The 20,585-nt window shown below is 32.8% G+C and overlaps 3 protein-coding genes across 12 annotated transcripts in view; all 3 read left to right on the top strand.

Annotated features, from left to right (window-relative positions):
• The first annotated feature begins 261 nt into the window (after positions 1-261).
• LOC123004704 (exportin-5) lies at positions 262-10,110 on the top strand. Its single transcript, XM_044398093.1, has 11 exons — positions 262-369; positions 503-803; positions 853-1,074; positions 3,984-4,298; positions 5,600-5,749; positions 5,804-6,874; positions 6,929-7,549; positions 8,811-8,934; positions 8,985-9,263; positions 9,316-9,743; positions 9,791-10,110. Exons 2-11 carry the CDS (start codon positions 528-530, stop codon positions 9,917-9,919), a joined length of 3,615 nt encoding a protein of 1,204 aa, XP_044254028.1. The 5' UTR covers positions 262-369; positions 503-527; the 3' UTR covers positions 9,920-10,110.
• Positions 10,111-10,692: 582 nt separating this feature from the next.
• LOC123005253 (replication factor C subunit 4) lies at positions 10,693-12,224 on the top strand. Its single transcript, XM_044398925.1, has 6 exons — positions 10,693-10,903; positions 10,951-11,226; positions 11,276-11,669; positions 11,720-11,833; positions 11,887-11,970; positions 12,022-12,224. Exons 1-6 carry the CDS (start codon positions 10,797-10,799, stop codon positions 12,112-12,114), a joined length of 1,068 nt encoding a protein of 355 aa, XP_044254860.1. The 5' UTR covers positions 10,693-10,796; the 3' UTR covers positions 12,115-12,224.
• Positions 12,225-14,271: 2,047 nt separating this feature from the next.
• The window catches only part of LOC123004632 (zinc finger protein 728-like), a 39,768-nt gene continuing 33,454 nt past the window's right edge, over positions 14,272-20,585 (top strand). For 6 of the 10 annotated variants that reach the window (XR_006412703.1, XM_044397968.1, XM_044397966.1 and 3 more), the window contains exon 1: positions 14,483-14,730. The gene's annotated coding sequence lies outside the window, so the exon portion shown is untranslated. The other 4 variants (XM_044397970.1, XM_044397971.1, XM_044397969.1 and 1 more) reach the window with 4 other exon arrangements.

Here is a 20,585-nt window from a genome sequence, read left to right as displayed (position 1 = left end):
TTCCGTGATGTTAAATAACAGTCTTGAAATTGACAAAATTTCTTACAAGCCCCAACCGATCAGCTACCTTAACTTTAAAAAAATCCTCTCTTCAGCAAAGTAAATAATTATTTTTACTTTTTAAAAGAAGGTCGACAACTTACAAAATTACCCAAGAGAATCTACTTTGACAAAAAAAAAGGTCTTTCAAATTAAATAAAACTGTAAAATATTGTAGAATTCTGAACATATTTGCTAAGTTTTGGGACATTCCAAGTAGATGTCGCACACGCCGGCAATGGCCGGCAACCGTCAACGAGCAAATTGTTAGTGAAACATCATTTGTTAGAAATTCGTGTCATGGATTAGAAATAATACGAAAACATTAATGTAAGTGTTAAAATTGGCGAATTTTGGACCTCGACTAAAACATTTTTCGGACAATCATGTTGTTAATTTCCCTTTTTCCCCACTTGAACCAAAACCATGCTGTTTTTCAACATGTGATAGTGTGTTCTTCTAGTTTGCAGATCAATTATTCGACAACAATGTCTGGACCAGACGTTGCGGCTCTTGCTGCCGACTTAGCAAGAGCCGTGGAACTAACAATGAGCACCGGAGCCTCGCAAACCGACAGACTAAAAGCATACAATGCTTGCGAAAGCTTTAAAGAAACTTCACCTCTGTGTGCTGAAGCTGGTCTTTATCTGGCTGCAGGCACACAACATTCCTTGATTTCGAGGCATTTCGGCTTGCAGTTGATGGAACACACGGTGAAATATCGGTGGACACAGATTTCCCAGCAGGAAAAAATCTTCATCAAGGTGAGATTGCTTCATATTGCATCAGCTGTTGTTTTAATCTCATTCTTAGGAAAATGCAATGAAGTTGCTTGCTGCTGGCGGTATTAGTGACGAACCCCATATGAAGGATGCTTTAAGCAGAGTAATTGTGGAAATGGTGAAGAGAGAATGGCCACAGCAATGGCCAGGATTGCTGTCAGAGCTGTCTGAAGCTTGCTCCTGTGGGGAGATTCAAACTGAATTGGTTTTGCTAGTGTTTTTGCGATTAGTTGAAGATGTTGCCTTATTGCAGGTAGGGTGAAATTTGGATTATTTTTTTACATAATACATACTCTCAATTCCTCTGTTTTTTATCTTTTGTACATATTTTAGACAATGCTCTTGATAATTATTAGATTTCTTGTAAAATACTGAAACTGCAGAATGCGTAAAAGCGAGCGGAGCGAGTGATTTTATGACTAGGGAACCATCAAAATCAACCGTCAAACGCTTTATTACTCGTATTATAGACATAAAAATAGTTTGTTAATGTCTGACCTTCGCCAAATTTTCATAATTTTTTTTCTGCACAATTTGTACTGCTTGGTTTCATTCAACATTTAATTAAAAATACCTGTGAATAAAAAATTGTGTGAATATTGTAAATTGTATTTGTTAATGGATGTGGGGTGTTAAATAATACGAGTACAGTTGCGGAATTAAAATTTTGGACAGTACTGTCATTTTCATAATGTAAACTCTAAAACAACCTTTATAATAATAAGTTCATTTTTTACTCTTGTCATATTTATGTCATTTTGACTTATTTACTTTCAAAAATAGTGATTTGTGGCATAATAACGTGTAAGCAGCAGATCAAAGCAATGATTTAATTACACTTAGTTCACTTAATAAACTTCCTATTACAACCAAATTGTTAATTAACAATTTTAACAACAAAAAAAAGTTTAATTGTCAAATGCCAGTCACGATGACAGTAAAGAGTAGTTTACAGTGAAATTTTTAAAGTGCCAGAAAAATACAGCCCGAAACTTTAATTTTGCAACTGTACCTAACTACAGAAAGTACACTTTTGGTTTCCGCGTTACTATGTGCTAAACCCATACGGGTAGGCAGCAGATCAAAGCGATGATTTAATTACACTTAGTTCAATTAATAAATTTCCTAAGACAGACAAATTGTTTAATTAACAAATTTAACAACAAATAAAAATAAGTTTAATTGTCAAATGTCGGTCGTGATGAGAGTAAAAGGTAGTTTACAGTGAACTTTTTAAAGTGACAGAAAAATACTGCCCGAAATTTTAATTCCGCAACTGTACATATTCGGTTCATTTAAATGAATTTAGTTGGTTTCAAATTTGATGTGTTTACTGTATTAATAATTTACAAGTTATAAATTCCTACGTTTGCTTAATAGAAGAACTTTTTGATCTCGCTGTATTAAAAATCGCAAAAGTGTGTACAATTACGGAATGAAAATTTCTGTCACTTCAAAAAGTTCACTGTAAACTACCTTAAACTGTGATTATGACATTCATGACTGACATTTGACAATTAAAGTTTTGTGTCAGTAACGCTATTTTTTAAGTCAAAATGACATAAACATAACAAGAGTAAAAAATGAGGTTATTAATGTAAAGGWTGTTTTAGAGTTTACATTGTGCAAATGACAATACTGCCCGAAATTTTAATTCCGCAGCTGTACATTTGAGGAGGAGACTTGTAAAAAGCATTTTATCCAGATTTGTTTACAGGAGAGAACTAAAAATTGTCCTTTTAAGAAATAATTTTAATTTTTTATATCAGTGACAATAAATGTGAAAAAATATGAATAAATTGGACACTAATTTTACGGCTGGAATACTTAGGCATTTTACAAAAAAACTTTAAGAACCTTTATCCCAAATTATAAAAACATGAACAAACTGCATTTTGAAAGTCTGCTTCTCATTTGTTATAGTGCGGCAGAACTCCTCTCCAGAAAAAAATGCCAAGATACCAGGAACATAGAAAAAATGTTAAAAAAATTATATCTATAAAAATTTCGACGTTATAAGAGTTCAAATTTTGCACTTTGACTCTATTTATTTCTGTTGCAAAAATAATTTTCCAAGTTTTTTTTTTGCTACAGGTTATTAAAAGAGGAAACAAGAAAGGTGTATCTTAATAGTAACTCTGTTTAATGTTATTTGTTGCTTTTATTGGCAAAATTTTTGTACCTTAGAAATAGACATAAAAAATGTAAAATGTCAAAAAATAATATAATAATTTAAATCATAATTTGACAGATCGAATTTTTTAAACATTTTTTTCATGATCTTGACCTTATCTTACTTAAAATTTTTCTCTGTGGCGAGAGTCCTGAAACATTCTGTATTTTATCGCGACTAGTATATTCGCTTGAATTTGGTGTTGCTAGGATACAAAAGTAAATATGTATCTGCTGTTTTATTGGTTAATATGTTAAAGAGAATTTATTAGGGCATTCAAAAGCAAATACCTAATTTATTCACGGTATTATGCTATCAAGAATTATCACAAGATTTTATACAAAAAGTAGAAAAGGATCTAGACGAACTTATTTTGAACGAAGACTAACAACAAATATTTTTAAGTTTTAATATTTTAGGTAGACTTGGTCATTTAGAGAAAATAAATGTTAAATTTTTTTGACCGATAGGATTTTTTAAACATATTTTCCATGTTTCTGGTATCTTATCTTACTTGAAATTTTTCTCTGGGGCGCGAGTTCTGACAGCCTGTATATTAATTTGATCTTTTTTGCAATTTGGAGAGTTTGCAGGTCAATGCGTGTATTATTATGTCAAAAATTGGCTTTACTCATCACAATAATTTTGAGGAGTGATTAATTATTAATTAATTATTTGATGATCAATTTTAAACTAATAAAAAAAAAACTAAATTTTGTATTAAAAAATACCTGCAATTGTAAACTATTTTCTTATGTTTTATAGAATATCGTATACAATAATGTTATAGGAATAAATGAGCAACTAATAGGATGTGGTATTAGTAGATTTTAAAATTTAACATAAATAGTTTATATTTACATCCGCTGTTATTATGTATTTCACATTTGTCAAAGATAACTTAAGATTTGGGCAACATATTATGTTTTTTTTTATTTAAGTAGATACAAAAGGAACGCCACTTGAGTGATTTTTTTATTTTTTTACAGACATTGGAATCAAATCAGCGAAGAAAAGATATTTATCACGCTCTCACCGCCAATATGGCTGTCATCTTCGATTTCTTTCTTCGTCTAATCGAACTACATGTAAACCAATTTCGTACATGCGGCGAAACAAATAACATATCCAAATCTACCGCTCACGGTAGAGTAGTACAAGTTGTTTTGCTGACTTTGACGGGTTTTGTTGAATGGGTTTCTATGTCGCACATCATGGCCCAGAATGGGAGATTATTACACATTTTATGTTTGTTACTGAACGATTTAGCGTTTCAGTATCCGGCAGCCGAATGCTTATCGCAGGTTAGTATTCCTACCAATAGCACTGAGCAGGTTTCTGTGGGTTCCACGGGCCCGTGCCTCAAAGGGGCCCCGCACGGTCCATTTCCGTTGTCTAATTGCAAATTACAAATTTAAGAAAAACCAAAATATTTTTTTTTTATTTTAGCTGTTAAAATTAGGTTCTGATGACTAAAAAAATGTGTAAAATTATGTGTGCTTGAGCTCTACATTTAATGATGAAGCCTTTTATTAAAAAATTGACTTTCCTCAAACGTAACGTTAAATTTTGGGTGTTCGTTAACAATTTTTTAAATTATGAATCCATCAAAAGAAAGATCGATCTTTTCTCTTTTAAATGACACAATACGATTTCGTAATAGTTAAAAATTGCAGAGTTACATTTGTGAAGAGGAAGGTTCAAATTCAAAAATTTTCTAAAAAGTTCAAAAACATATGGACTTTGGTATAGGGAAGATCGATGATAATTCTCATAGCAAATCCAAAAACACAATAAAAAACAGCTTTCTATTAAATTAATCCACTTCCGATTAACCGGAAATAATTTTTTTTAGACAAATATCATTATTAGAACTTCCAATACTTCTAATGTGGGATCTTTTTTATTAATATGTCTTTTTATATTATTTTAAAAGTTATTATTCTTGCATATTTTTTTAATAATATAAGAATAATAATTATTATTTTTAACACTGCCATGGTGGGTGTGTGGGCCCGTTAAGAGCTCAGTACGCCACTGATTCCTACACAGGGTTTTTCAGCAATCTCATGCGTTGTCTACCTTACCTATACCATTTGATCTGACCTGATTTTATCAAAAATAAAATTTAATCTAAGTCTTCAAAATTAATGCCAAATCACGGCCATTATCACTTTCTCTTAAATTTATAATTGAATCTTCTAAGACATTTTACTCTCTTTTATAAAACAGTTAGCACAATCGTTAAAATTTATAAAAAAAAAATCAGTTTAAATCTGACCATCTTGCAAACATGTTTCATTGGTTCTAAGACAACCGAATGGGCGGTACATATAAAAAATTATCGAGGCTTCAGTATACCCTACATTAGCAACTTATTTTCAAAGCCACAGGCCAGGTCCTATGATGTACAATTTATTTACATTGTTAAACGTTGAGTATTTACAAAATCGAATGAAATGTTTTTAATTACATTTAATTATTGTTCTACGTTCAAAATATTCTAATAATTGTGCTATCTAGTGTATAATGAAGGAAGTGTTTGCTGGATCACTACCTTATACATGAAATAATTTGAACCGTATTTGACTGCTTTTTTTTTCAGATTGTAAATAGAAAAGGTAAAGTTGACGAACGAAAACCGCTGTTGATCCTCTTTAACGACGAGCCTATACAGTGTTTAGTTTCGGCGGCAAAAAATCCCGGTGCCATTCTAGACGAACAACATTATTTATTTAAGAAGAAACTTGTACAGGTATTGTCACTGACAAATGGGTTTAGTTGACTTAGTTTAAATCGATTGTTTTAGGTTTTAGGGGGATTGACAACTCAACTTTGTATGTTATGGGGTAAAGATGCCATATCGCGTCCTAATAACTTTTCGGCCTTTTTGGAAGCAATTTTAGCGTTTAGTAGTCATCAGAGTTTAACTTTGGCTCATATGGCGAACCCTTTATGGAACAGCATGCTTAAACACGAACATATTTCTCGCGATCCTGTTTTTCTTTCCTACATTCCTCAGTGGGTTCAGTGTACCGCTCCGAAAATCGTCAAATTTAATTATCCGTCGTCGAAAGTGCAAAGCACGGACGCTGGGGGCGCTGCAGCCGCTTACGCTAAAGTAGATTTTGACAGCGAGGAAGAATTCTCGACTTATTTCTACCGATGTCGTAGTGATTTTCTGGATTCCTTCCGTCAGGCGACAGTTGTTGCTCCTCTTGTCACTTTCAATTACGTCGAACAATGGCTAATGAAATGCTTGCAAGTTCCTAATCTGACTTCCGGTTTAGTTCTGTCAGATCCACTGTTCCAAGAATGGGAAGCTCTGTCTACTTTCTTGGAGAGTATCCTAAGTCGGGTACTTCAAGCCCAAGAACGACCTTCCATAGCTTCCGGTTTGAGGTTATTACAGTTGTGTTTGGCTTATCAACCTGTGGATCCTCTAATACTCTCTACTTTATTAACTTGCATTTCCGCTCTTTTCGTCTTTTTGAGCATGTCAACGGGTCAGATGGCACCTACGGCGAATTCGGTGGCGGCGTCGGGAGCTGCACTTTTGCCACAAGTTTTGGATAAAATTTTTTCGACTTTGGTATACGCACCGGACGAACAGAGCAAAGATACGAGATCAAGAGCTGTCAAGAACGTGAGAAGACATGCAGCGTCACTCATGGTCAAAATAGGAAACAAATATCCGCTATTGTTGTTGCCAGTTTTCGATCAGATTAGAGCAACAGTGGAGAATTTGTCAAGGTCGGATAGTGTGGCTGGATTGAGTACGTTGGAGAAGGTTACATTGCAGGAGGCACTGCTTTTGATATCTAATCATTTTTGTGACTACGATCGTCAGAGTAATTTCGTGAGGGAAGTGCTAACAGAGGTAAGTGGATTGCTGGTTTTTTTGCTTTGAGTTTTCAATCTAATTTTTTTTCAGGCGAACACTCAATGGCGTCTCATTGTTGCCTCTGGCGCTTTTGAAAGCGCCTCTAAATTCATCTCGTTTGTCGGTCTCGACAAGCCCCCTGTCGCCCCGCACGCCGACAACCCTCACGGCCATAATCGCAGCAGCATCGTCTTTTGTATCAATCTTCTCTTAGGTGCCATCAAACGTTGCTCATGGCCAGAAGATCCCGAACGGGCCACTCGCGGCGGATTCGTCGTGGCTCTTACCGAATCCGGGAATCCCGTTTGCAGAAATCCGGCAGCTCCTCACGTCGTACCCCTTCTACCGGATATTCTTTCGCTTATCCGAGTTTTCAACGAACTGTTTACGTGCGAAACTCAGAATTTGATTCACGAGAGCTACAAAGGATGTCTGGGTATGCTTGAAACGGAAAAATCGAATCTTTTGGGTTTGATAGGGCATTCGGTGGGCGATTTGGGCGAATTACAAGCGGTACAGAGTCCGATGGAGAGGATGCAGAGGTTTCTGTTTGGACTACATGAGAGCTGTTATCATATGATTGGATCGATGGGACCTTCGTTGGGCAGGGACTTATATACCTTGCCTGATATAGGATTAGCAATAATTAACAGCGTTTTGGCATGTTTACAGGTATGTTTTATAATGATTGTCTCGACTTGGTTTCTTTCATTCTCAGCTTTGCCAGATTTTAAAATTAAGTTGGTAACATTGAATAAGAGTTGTGACAAAAGAAGTGTGTCAATACTGTATTAATGATATGAGGTTGTAGTTAGTGGACAATAAAATTGTGAGGTTCGTATTTTAGTTATTGTTTTCAAATTAAGATTTCGAATTTGCGCTCTACTTGACGTCAAAAATAACATAATAATAAATAATAATTAAAGTCTGTTTTTTTAATGGAAATGCCAAACAGTTTTAACGTTGTCATCACTAGTAAATTTATTCGTGGCAATTTTAATAAAGGAAATTGGCAATTCCGGTTTTTTGAATTAATTTCAAAACAATGTCAGTAAACGTCAACACAAAAAATCGTCTAAGAAAATTTAGAGACGAAACCAAAAAAGAAACAAATTCAGTACCGCTAACAGTTTTTAGAAATTTGGAAACAAATAGTTCGCAAGCAGGAAGTTAGAAAAAGGGCCCGTTAAAATGTAGACGCAATTTGTAATGCAGGTTTGCTAAACATTCTCAATTTTTAGCAAAAAAATMACAAAAATACAAAATAAACATGAATGAGAAAGATCCTCGGAAAGAACGCAATTAAATTAGTGTCTTGTGCATCGTTTTTGAGGAACGAGTTTAAAAAGTAACAATTTTGAAACTAAAACCGAAGAAGAATTTATAAAATGTATCAACTTTGAGCTCATTTTAATAAATTACACAAAATTTATTGCCAATCATCATAATACCTACTTGTATCTTTTGCTAAATAACTTTTTTCCGTATAAACATCCTTTTTCTTCAAAGTTTTTGTAGCAAGAACCTCATTTTTGTCCACAACATTGCACTTACTTGCGGTGTGTTTCTGTCAAAATTATTAGCATTGAATTGTGTCTTTTGACCTTAGGTAATGATGTCTGTCCTTATAGCGCTTTCAAAGAGCAAACAGGTACACAAGATTCATAAAACTCAAAATTTTGACAACATCTTAATTTGAACACATAACCATAATTTTTTAACAACATTTCTAGGGACAAAAACAAAGAGCAAACAAAATTTGTGGCTATGGAGACAAGCTGCTACCAATTTTTTCACCAAAATTTTGACTTGGTAATTTCCATTAAAAAAAAAACAGACTTTACAGTCAGTCTACATTATCCAATATTGCCAACTTAATGTGAAAATCACTATGACGCTTCCTATTTTTTTACAAATTGTATTTATTTTTCAGTATATCCCGGATTATAGAATGCGACCCATCATTCGAGTATTTTTGAAGCCTTTTATATATTCATGTCCTACGCCATTTTATGAAGCTGTGCTTTTGCCCATCGTTGCTCATATAGCGCCTCTAAGTAAAATTAAATGTTTGTTTAATATATCAGACTTATTGGTAATGTTTCAGTGTTGTCACGTTTGCACGCAAAATGGCTGCAAGTGAACGAATTTCGCAATCGGGAAGGGCAAGAAGACAACGCTGATACTCAAGAAGTTCTTGAAGATATTTTAACACGAGCTCTAACTCGTGAATATTTGGATGTACTGAAGGTGGCGCTAGTGGGTGGTGGACTCACCCCCGAAACAAATACCGAAAACATGGAAACTGAAGATCTGAGTATGGATTCGCCCACACCGCCTCCTCCCACACGGTCGAATTTAACAACAGAGGTTATATCTGATTTAGGTTGGCAACTTTTTATAAAAAGTACGACAAATTTTCTAATTCCATGTTGTAGGTTTGGTTCTTTTGCGTAGTGAGAAAACTTGTCAGTCGATAGTGTTGGCAGTACTGGGGGCGTTGTCGTGGATTGATAGTAATGCTTCTTTGAAAGCAACTTTTCTGACTGGACCTATAGTTAGACAATTGGTTTCTGACAGTTCTTTAAACGGAGAGATGGCAGCACATATTATGGCGTCCGTTTTGAATGCTCTTACTTTACATGGACAACATGAAGCCAATCAGGGGTCTTTGCTGACTTTAGGTGCGCAAATGTACGAAATGTTAAGGCCTACTTTTCTCGAAGTACTCGGAGTGATGCAGCAGATTCCGGGCGTAAATCCAGTTGATTTACAAAAGTTGGATGAAAGAATTTCGGGTAGTACAAGTAAAGGAAATAAAGTCGAGAAGGTTAAGAAAGATTTGTTTAAGAAAATTACCGGAAATGTAAGTCGTATTTTGGTACATATTTGTGATTTATATCTTGTTTTTAGTTGATTGGAAGAAGTATGGGTCAGCTTTTTAAAAAGGAAGTTAAGATTCATGATCTACCCAGTTTAGCATTTGCGAAAAAACCACAACCAAAAGAAGTTACACCTGATTTGCAAAATGTGTTTAGTTAATATTGTCTTAAATATTATCTAATGTTTGTTATTTATTTAATTTATTGTACAACATTCCTTGTTGTTCAATTCTCAAGACCGACTGCATCTTTATCATGATCAATCAATGCATTCTTTTGTATATATTGTTGTGATTTAATTTTATTTACAATCTTATCTTGGTCTCTAATAAATAGTAATTTTTCAAACGATTTTTAATGTATTTTTTTGACCACTAAATCTTATTTTTGTGGCTTTTGTAAAATTGAAAACGACAATAATCAAAAAAATATGTATACAGGGTGTATCAAAACTTGCGCCCCAAAGAAAAATTTCAAATAAGATAAGATATCAGGAACATGGAAAAAATGTTTAAAAAATTCTATCTGTCAAAAAATTTTGATATTTATTTTTTTATGTATTTTTAATGATACAGATGATCCTGTATATGTTTTTTTTACAATTATTTAATAAAGGTACAAAAATTTTGCCAATAAAAGCCACATATAACATTGAACAGAGTTACAATTTAGGATACAGCTTACTTGTTTCCTCTTCTACTATAATAGCGTGTAGCAAAAAAACTTGGAAAATTATTTCTCCAACAGAAATAAATAGAGTCAAAGTGCAAACTTTAAACTCTCATAATTTTTATAGATAAAATTTTTTTAACATTTTTTCCATGTTCCTGGTATCTTACTTTGTATGGCATTTTTCTCTGGGGCGCGAGTTCTTGCGCATTCTGTATAATTTGTACCACCAAATCACTAGACTTGCCTGAAAATCACTAGATATGGCCTGTTGACAGATGACAAGTTAACCATTATTCTGAGTTAACCTAAAATACGCGCCAAAACTTTCAGTCATAACTCAATCAATATTGTAATTTTAAGCAAAAATGCAGGCATTTCTAAAGTCAGGCAAGTTGGACAGCGGTGAAAAATCTGGACAGTCAACTCCAAAATCATCAAAAAAATCTAAAGCTGTACCCTGGGTTGAAAAATAGTACGTAAAAACCTTCAATATCTTTTGTCACATTACGTCCATTGTAGTCGTCCCAGGACAGTCTCGGATGTTGTGGAACAAGGTGAGGCAGTTTCTGTGTTACAACAGTGTATCTCAGGTGCCGATTTGCCAAATTTGTTGTTTTACGGCCCCCCTGGCACCGGTAAAACCAGCACAATTCTCGCAGCTGCAAGACAGCTATTTGGGGATTACTACAGAGATAGAATCCTTGAACTGAATGCTTCTGACGAAAGAGGAATTCAGGTTATTAGAGATAAAGTAAAGACCTTTGCACAACTAACAGCTAGCGGTACAAGGCCTGAGTAAGTTTTGCTAATAAGTTGAAATAATTATACAGTGTAAAATTTTAAGTGGTAAATCATGTCCTCCATTTAAAATCGTTATCTTGGATGAGGCCGACTCAATGACACATGCGGCTCAGGCTGCTTTACGTCGAACAATGGAAAAAGAGTCCAGATCTACCAGGTTTTGTCTAATTTGTAATTACGTTTCAAGGATTATTGAACCGTTGACATCAAGGTGTACGAAATTTCGATTTAAACCTTTGAATGAAGCTATGATTTTTGAGAGATTGACTTTTATATGTGGAAAAGAAAATGTTGAATGCAGTGATGAGACTTTAACTGCTTTGGTCGAGACCAGTGGAGGCGATATGAGGAGAGCCATTACCTCATTGCAGAGTTGTGCTAAACTGAAGGGAAATGGCATTCCAATTACTGTAGATGATGTACTAGAAGTGACTGGTGTATGTTGCTTGTTTTTACTATATATTTTTTACTTTAAAAATGTTTATAGGTTGTTCCAGAGCGGTGGTTAAAGGAGTTTTTAGATGTTTGTAAAACTAAAGACCAAAATAAGCTTCAAGCGTTTTTGGAGGAAATGATGTATGAAGCGTATGCTGCTTCACAGGTAATTCACCCACTTTTTTTTCAATGTTCCCAATTACGTGTTTAATATTTTAGATTCTGGAACAGCTAAATCAGTACATCGTTAATTTTGATGGGTTTAATGATCAACAGAAGGCTGCCATTGGTCAAAAATTGGGGGTAAATATTATGGGTTTATGTTACGCACAAGTTTATGTATTTTATTTTTAGGTCGTCAGTTTTAAGTTGCAAGATGGTAGTTCAGAATTTATTCAGTTGCTTGATTTGGGGTGTTCCGTAATTAAGGCATATTGTATCGTGTGAAGTTCTTATTGTATCTCTTTACATTTTGTATTTAAATTGTCATTTTTAAATAAATTGAATTTTTTGTATTTTTTTATAGAAATTAAAACTTAGAATTTTTTCTTCTAAAATTATGAAGTTTATTACTATGTATTTAGTACAATTGGAGACAAAATGTACTTAAGTGAGTACGCAAGTGCGTAGGAAAATTTTAAAATGTATTAGAAAAAATAAAAAGAGGAACAAGTAAATTATTTACTCCCAAATTAGGCAACCAAAAAAACAGTGACATGACAAAATAAAATTTAGTGCTCTCTTTTAGATTTAGAGGTCAGAGAATCCTGGAAGGACATCGATTGGCAGTGGCGTAACACAAAACCATCCTGTGGTAAAAAGAGAAATGTAGAGTTGATTTTTTTTTCCGTATACAGGATGCGCCAGAACTCGCGCCCCAGAGAAACATGCCATATGAGGTAAGATACCAGGAACATGGAAAAAATTAAAAAAAAAATTTATCTATAAAAATTTAGAAGTTATGAGGGTTTAAAGTTTGCACTTTGACTCTATTTATTTCTGTTGGAAAAATAATTTTCCAAGTTTTTGTGCTATAGGCCATAAAAAGACGAACAATAAGTAACGAATAGATTCGTTTATTAAAAATATAAACATATTAAAAAACAATTTTTGTATCATAATTAATTGTAATTAATTTTTCAAATTTAACATTCATAAGATACCTCTGTTATATAACTATATTAATCATTTTTAGCGATGTTTGTTTCCATACCTAGTCGATAAGATGTAAGAAGATGAACCCTCACCAATCAATGACTCTTGTAATAAAATTTACAGGGCAGTACTCAAGGGGATTCAAATCCCCTAATCGCCCCCAAATGCTGAGCACTTTGTTATTATAGTGTTATAAGTGTTAAAAATTTATTCCATTCTTTTGTTATTTTAGTAAGTTATTTTTTAATTTTTGTGAAGTGTTCCATTTTTATTGTTAAGTACAAATTTAAATAGATGATAGAATAATCAATTTTAAGGTAAAAGTTTCCTATAAACATGTTTTGAAAAATGCTATGAAAGGGAGCTACACCCCCTACTAAAAAGGGTGCGTTTTAAAAAGGGCTTTTCCAAATATGTATTTCAGAATAGGTAAAATTAAAAAGTTTCGTACAGCTGATAACCTTTATATGTACACCTAAACGAATACCAAATGGCAAAATTTTTAGTCAGAGGTGTCCTAAGCCGTAAAACAAATTTAATTTTTAATTTTTATGTTGTTTGTGGTCTGTTACATAACTTTTAAAACTCTGATTTCACTCAAAATCGGTAAGTTGTATAGGACAAACGCAAAAGAGGGACAGCAAAATACTTCGAGTACTTTTTACCCTAAATGCACCTAGTTTAGGAAGCCCCTAATTAAAAATTTTAACATTTTAACTTTGAACTCGTTTAGATGTATAAAGGTTATCATCTGTACCAAATTTTGAAATTTTTTTCTAAAATGGTGTTCGAAATATTGGAAAAAGCCTCTTGAGATATATGTATGTTCATTCATAGGAAACTTTTGTTTTAAAATTGAATATTCTATCTCCTGTTTAAATTAAACAATAAACCGTATAGTTTTATAAGTATTAAAAATTTCTTTTTTTTTATTACTTTTGTGAGTTAATTTGTATTTTTTATGTTTAATTAGGATCTCTTATTTCAATTTAAAATATAAACGTGTGCTTAAAGATGAGCAATTGCTTTTTAATCCGCCTTCTTTCATTCTGTTTTCATGGACCAACAAGAAACCCCGAAATAAAATCCTGATTACGGCCCTAAAATTAATTAGAAAATTAAATTAAAGAATACTTTTGTATTACATATCTATTATAAATACTTACTTCAGACAATTTCTGAATTTTTATTTGTCAAATTATAACATAATCTCATAATTTTTAGACTGTAGACTGCAATCTATGATTTTGTTTCATTTTTGTCAATGTTTTAATTTTCGTTTGAAAGATATGAAAAAAAAAAATTAGAACCATAGATTAAAACCAAAACTTCAAATAAATACACGCCACTGCTTCGCATCCCTTCTAATTTCCCAAACTCTACTTAGCACGCAATCAAGGACTGCAACCAGTCTATCTCTGTTGTTCTATGGTTAGTAGTTATTTCGGATTTTTCCTGCGTTGTGTGTGGAAAAAGTGTGGTGTTTTTGAGACATTTGGCTTGCCACCTCTTGTATAAATAAACATTTTGGGTGAAAATACATTTCTAAAGTGTGATAGTTCATGTTTCAGACTTTTGTCCTGTGCTTTTTTCTTCCAATTAGGTTTGAAAGCTTGGAAGTGTTTTTTGCCGGTTGATTGCCATTTTTTGGTAAGTTTTAATTAGGTTAATTTGTTTCTTTCTTTATATGAAACTTAGGAAAGAATCATACGATGACCTCTTTAATAGGTAAAGCTCTAAATCAAACATGTGACTGTTTAAGGTTATGTCGGTTTATGTCTTAGAATTATTACGATTGTGCTTAGAATAATCGCGTGAGACCTGAGACAGCAACTAATCAGACGTTTTGTGGATATTTGTTACTTCCCAGACAACACAAAAATACTGGGTTATTCACGAGAGAGTTAGGTATGTTTGAATTTTTTTTCCCGCAACTAACAATACTAATATCACTAAGTATAGTCGTCACCAGGAATATTTGGGATTGACGTATGCAAAGCTTTATTGAGGGTTAAGCAGCTTTGTGGTCGACCGTAATAATTTTTCACTGCGTGTGGTACTACCCAGAAGATGTAGAAAAGAGCCGTATTCAGGAATTTTTGTGGTGGGCTTTTAATTTATTACAGGCAAACATTTGGGAATTAATATATTAATTCAATATTAAAGTGATAATGCAGATTTGTAAAGAAACAATCTCAAAATATAACTGAATATTAAAATTAATTTAATTTTTTTTTTGATGAAACCCCAAAAACAAATTTCTGTTACGGACCATCTCTTCCTACAAACCTTTGAAACGTGCCTGTCCTAAGAAATGCAAATTTGTTTATGGCATCTCTACCGCAAGCCCCATGAACCACCGTGGGGACTAAGCGGCTTATTCTATAATGAGTCTCAAATATTGTTGGTGACGACCACAGAACAGAGAGAATAAGAAATGAAATCTCCCTAGAAAATCATTGGCAACACGAGTCTCTGGTGGTCAAGTGCGTTACTAACACGGAATGGCGCGGCATTTAAATAGACCGCCTTCATTTTCAATTATTATTATTATCTTGCAAGTTTGATTTCAAACTTTGTTTAAAATGAAAATTAAAAAATTTTCATTTTAAACAAAATTTGAAATGAAACTTGCCATTATTAAATTGTTTCAAGGTAATAAAACAAATTTTTTGTTAAACTTTTTTATTGTAAACTATCAATAACAAAATAATACAACAAATCAAATTTCTCTGAAAATTAAATTATTATTAACGTATTATTATTTATAAAATCAGTCAGTGTCTGATGTGCATAGATGAATAATTTATATAGGGTATATAGATGGCGTACTCATGTACAACCTTTTGAACTCGTATTCAGCAGCGCSTCTGTAGTTTGGACGCTGAACTATAGAGCAAAATGTGCCTTTTTTAAATGGTAACAATAATTTTAATTGAGTATTTAGTAGAGGGAAATAAGTGCTACTGGCATCTTATTAGAGATTAAACAAAGAAAATAAAAGATTTTTTTAAAGTAATTTATTGAAGATATTGAATCAAATTAGTTAACAAGGTGGTTTCATACTTATAGGGATTATATTAGAACAATTATGTTCAAAAAGGAAGCATAAACAGTCTGGGTTGTCGAGTTCTTGTCACAAGGGTGCCGGCCGAAACAAATCTTCACATTTTTTCCATCAATGTCCACATTTTCATCACCAAAATTCACAAATTGTTAGTAAAACTTCCTTTACTTGTACACACAGCCAACAATAACTGAATAAAAATCTAAAAATCACAACTACACGTAAGCACTTTGAATTTCTATGAATAATGTCACCGTCAAAATTTAATTTTTTTCTATCAGAAGTGTCACAGCCAACCGCTAAAATTTTAAAATTTTGATACGAGCGCCTCTGGTGTTTGGACGCTAAATTAAATAGATAGACTGAATTCACCAATCTAAGAAACCATAGCATGCTGATGTGTCAGGCAGTGTCAGGCAAAACATGCCAAATCTGCCCTTGAAAGTCTCATTTTGTTTAAAATGCCATTCTTGTCACCTTCATTCAAGAAAGCAAACTTTTTGCACCTCCCAGTGATTGACAATAATTATGGTCTTGTTGAACATTCTCGTTGCTTATTATTTCATTGTTTGCAAAAAGAGGAAGTGGATGAGCAAAACATCTTGCGTTGGATGTTGAAGGCAAATTGCAAGTACAAGACGGATGATTTATTGAATTTTCCACAAAACTATCATCTGCCACAGAAAGATTTGTTTGTGAAATGTCAACAAACTTCTCTTGTGAAGCCAAAACACAGGGCTTGGGAATTACATTTGGATTTAATCTATCCTTCCTCTCATTCACAAAATCGCGGCGTTCAAAATGATCCTCACATAAACGCCAAAACTTAACCTTCAATTTTGCAGGCATTCCTCCACAATTCGTGAAGCTTTGGGTTTTTAGGGAACGTGAAGAAGTGCTTGTTGGCATGTCCTTCAACGGAGTTCGGCACGTATTCACTGGTGCAGCCAGGGTACTTGCAGAAATATTTTCGATAACCAGCCATGACAAAAGTTTACTTGAGTATCAGAAATCAAAAATCCGTCACTCCAGCCCAAAGGACGATTCCTTTGTAAAAAGAAACAAAAATTAAAAAGACGAAGTTTCACCGAGTGAAAAGATACTTATCTTTTAATTGGCTTCCAACAGCACGAATTCACTCACCGACAGACTACTGTAATCGAAATTTTATGGTTTTGTTTAAGTAATAAAACAAATAATTGCTGAATAATTACGATAACACGCGACAACACACAACAACAAAAGTTTGGCACTTTTGGCGCGTACTTTTTGCGCAAACGTAAATGTCATTTTTATGTCAAAAACAGGAATTCATAAAATCCCTAAATATTACGCGCTTATTTTAAAATACTCAGCGCTTATTGGTTGTTCCTTTTCACCTCTCTTTAAGTACAAAATACCCCTCGCCCATACTTTCGTGTTGCCAATGCGCCTATCTCAGTTTCATACCCGTGGTGACGACTATAGTATGTAGGCCCCTTCAGCACACAGCAGTGACGGCTCGTGATCAAGAATAATGGGTCGGCCAAATTTACGGATAGCTCTAATTAGCCAAACTAATTTTTTGCTCTCAGTCGGATGTTATTTGTAATAAGTCACACAAATGTTTATTGTTAATAAATGTGTATCAAAAATTAAATAAAATAAACAAAAAATTAATTCGCCCAGCAAGAACCACGAGGAGGTTTAGAGCACTTCTTGCTAGGAAAAGGAAAGGATCGGGAAAGGTAAAACATGAGAAAAATGTTTTGCTAAGGAACAAAAGAAATAAACATATTATTAGTAACAATAAAAAAGTTAAGTTTTCATTCTAATACGGAGTTGCAGAACATGGAAGTAAAGAAAAAACAATAATATGTAGTTAATAAAAATAAAGATAAACTCTAAAAACAAAACAAAAATATATTACTCTGTTAATACTAAACAAAATTAAAAAAATAATAGAATAAAGTAAAAAAGGTAGAACACAATTCAAAATAGCTTTGAAGTGCAAAACAAAAATAAATTATAGTAATACTCTAAAAACAAAACAAAAATATATTTTTCTGTTAATAATAACAAAATTTAAAAAATAATAGAATAAAGTAAAAAGGTAGAACACAGTGCAGAGTAGTTTTGAACTGCAAAACAAAAATAAATTCTAGTAGGTAATGCATACTTAAAAACATGCAAATACAACAACTACAAACTAATGTGGTATCTGATGGTGTCTGATAATAAATAAAGATTCCAGATTATTGATTCTTATAGATTAACTCGATTCTACGGGGTTTAGCTGCCGCAAAGTCTATAATTTTATTATAAAAATTGTCATCTTTCAGTAATTCTTTTACCAATGTTCGTTCAATTCCTAATATTGATAAATTATTTAAACACGTTTGCAACATAGTGTTTCTGCTATATGTTTTAATGCCGAAAAATTTCTTTCTACCGAAGCTGATGCTGGTGGAAGAGACAATATTAAACAAAAAAGTTTATATAATGATATTAATGATATTATTTTTAAAAATGAATTCTACCATATCTTTTGTGTTTGATGAATTGCCAAAAATTGTTTTATCGGCATATAAAACTTGCAATTCTCTTTTTAATTTTTCCTTATTAAAAATGTATTTGTAAATACTAATTAAAGAGTTAAATTGTCTCTCTGGAAAGCTTTTATCAAATTCGGAGAATTTATTATGGTCAACTAATTCCTAAAGAGTAAGCGAGGACATATCTTTAAATCGAGTTTCAATTTGGTTAATCAGCAAATCTAAAATTTCAAAAAAAAGACGCTTTTTATTTATCATAATATCGCTGTCGTCATTTAATTCAGATTTACGCCGTTTTGTACGTGGGGGAAGTATATGTGAAATTTTTTCAACATCAGAATATATGTTTAAAAAATAATTATCTTGACGTCGAAATTTTCTTAAAGAAGACAAAAGCAAATTGATTCTTTCATTACAATACTTTATATCGGATAATTTAGTTTGAATTATCGCAAAAACCGGATCAATGTAAGTGAATATAAAATTGAAAGCGTAAAGCAGAAACATGAAGTCAAAATCGGTTAAAAAAAATTTAAAACCCACAGATTCTCTTACTGAAATATCATRCCATTCGTTTAAATTTTCAATAATGTTATCAAAAACTTCAATTAACGAGATTCTGTGATCAAATAAAGTTTTTACAATGCAAGACTTAAAGTTCCAGCGAGTTTCCGAGTTACTAGGTAATCTTTTCTTACAAATCTGGTCGATATTAAAATTTGAAAAATTGTGAATCAGTACATTAAAAATGTCATTTGCAGCTCGACCTTCACTAACATTAAAAAAACCAAGAAACCGCTCTAATAGTTTGCCATCGAGAACAAAACGAAAAATAATAGACATTTGTGAAAAACAACGAATATCCGTTGTTTCATCTATTTCCCACGAAAAACACGATGCACTATTTATTTCTTTGTGTATTGTTTGAAGTACAATTTTGGCTACAGAATCAATTAATTCATTTTGTATGGTTTTGGATAATCCCGTAAAAACAGAAGACGGATCTATAAACTTAGAAAAATTTTCATCTAAAGTCGCAGCAAATTTCGCTAACTCTTTAAAATTTCCTTGGTTATCCGAATTTATTCTTTCGTCATTACCGCGAAACGCTAATTCTAATAATCATATTTATTAAATGTTTAATCATTTTTCGATTTTCTTTTACTGTTTCGTTATGTTTATTTATAACTTCTCGTCGGGCACTATCTAAAGCATTAACGATATTTTGTTTTCCGAACAGTTTAAATTTTAAGGCCGAATGGGTGTGCTCCTTTGAAATTTGGTGTTTCAACAATGCACGATGAACTTCTTTTAAATTGTCATAACCACTTGAATTATATGGAGTTTTAGTTTCCGAAAAAAGTAAGCAGTACCAGCAAAACAATTTATTCCTATTTTCACTTCCCGTCAACTAAACAAATTTGTCATATAATGTTCTAGAAAATGCACGATTATGCCCAGCTTTTCTCTGAATAAGGTCTCTCATGGCCGGCCGAGGAATGGGCAAATTTCTGATAAAAATTTTGTCATCGTAAGGATAATGAACTAAATTTATTAGTTACTATATGATCAACTAGATCATTTGTGTTAAATCTTACAGGGGACTCCATTTCAAAATAGCAAAAGTGAACAAATTAAAAAAAAAGTGCATACCAGGTACCACTCAAAATTACAAACAGATGCACACATGCAATCAAGCACTAATAAAAACCGTTAAAAATTAAACCTAAACATTTTTTGCTAGTCAAAATATTTCTCGAGTCAGCTCGAGTATTACAATCTGCGTACATCGGTTACCTTCGATTCGATCTCGCCTACCGGACATCTGGGACGCAGTGTTGCCAGATGTAATTTTTTCCCAGCGGTAGAAGTTTACTCAAAATAGCGGTAGATGTCAGCAACTTAGCGGGAAATCAGGGAGATTGAATTAATACACGCCTATGAATTATTGTTTGAAAATTTCCGTTTAGGATTGTAGATATGGATTTTAAGAAAATACAACAATCAACACGAAAAACACTTTATTAAAAAAAAGATAATTTATTTTAGGTAAATGAACTTGTATACAATTAGCAAAAATCTATAACTACAATTAACAACACAGTTAACCTATTGAATATGAATAACATAATATCTGTAAATTATAAAGGTAAATGAATATA

This window comes from Tribolium madens, unplaced genomic scaffold, assembly GCF_015345945.1.
Source record: "Tribolium madens isolate multiple individuals breed KSU strain unplaced genomic scaffold, Tmad_KSU_1.1 Scaffold_20;HRSCAF=117;Tcas5.2_LG4, whole genome shotgun sequence".
NCBI lineage: Eukaryota > Metazoa > Arthropoda > Insecta > Coleoptera > Tenebrionidae > Tribolium > Tribolium madens.
The sequence above is the reverse complement of the archived record's forward strand: the minus strand, read 5'-3'. Positions and strand labels throughout refer to the sequence as shown.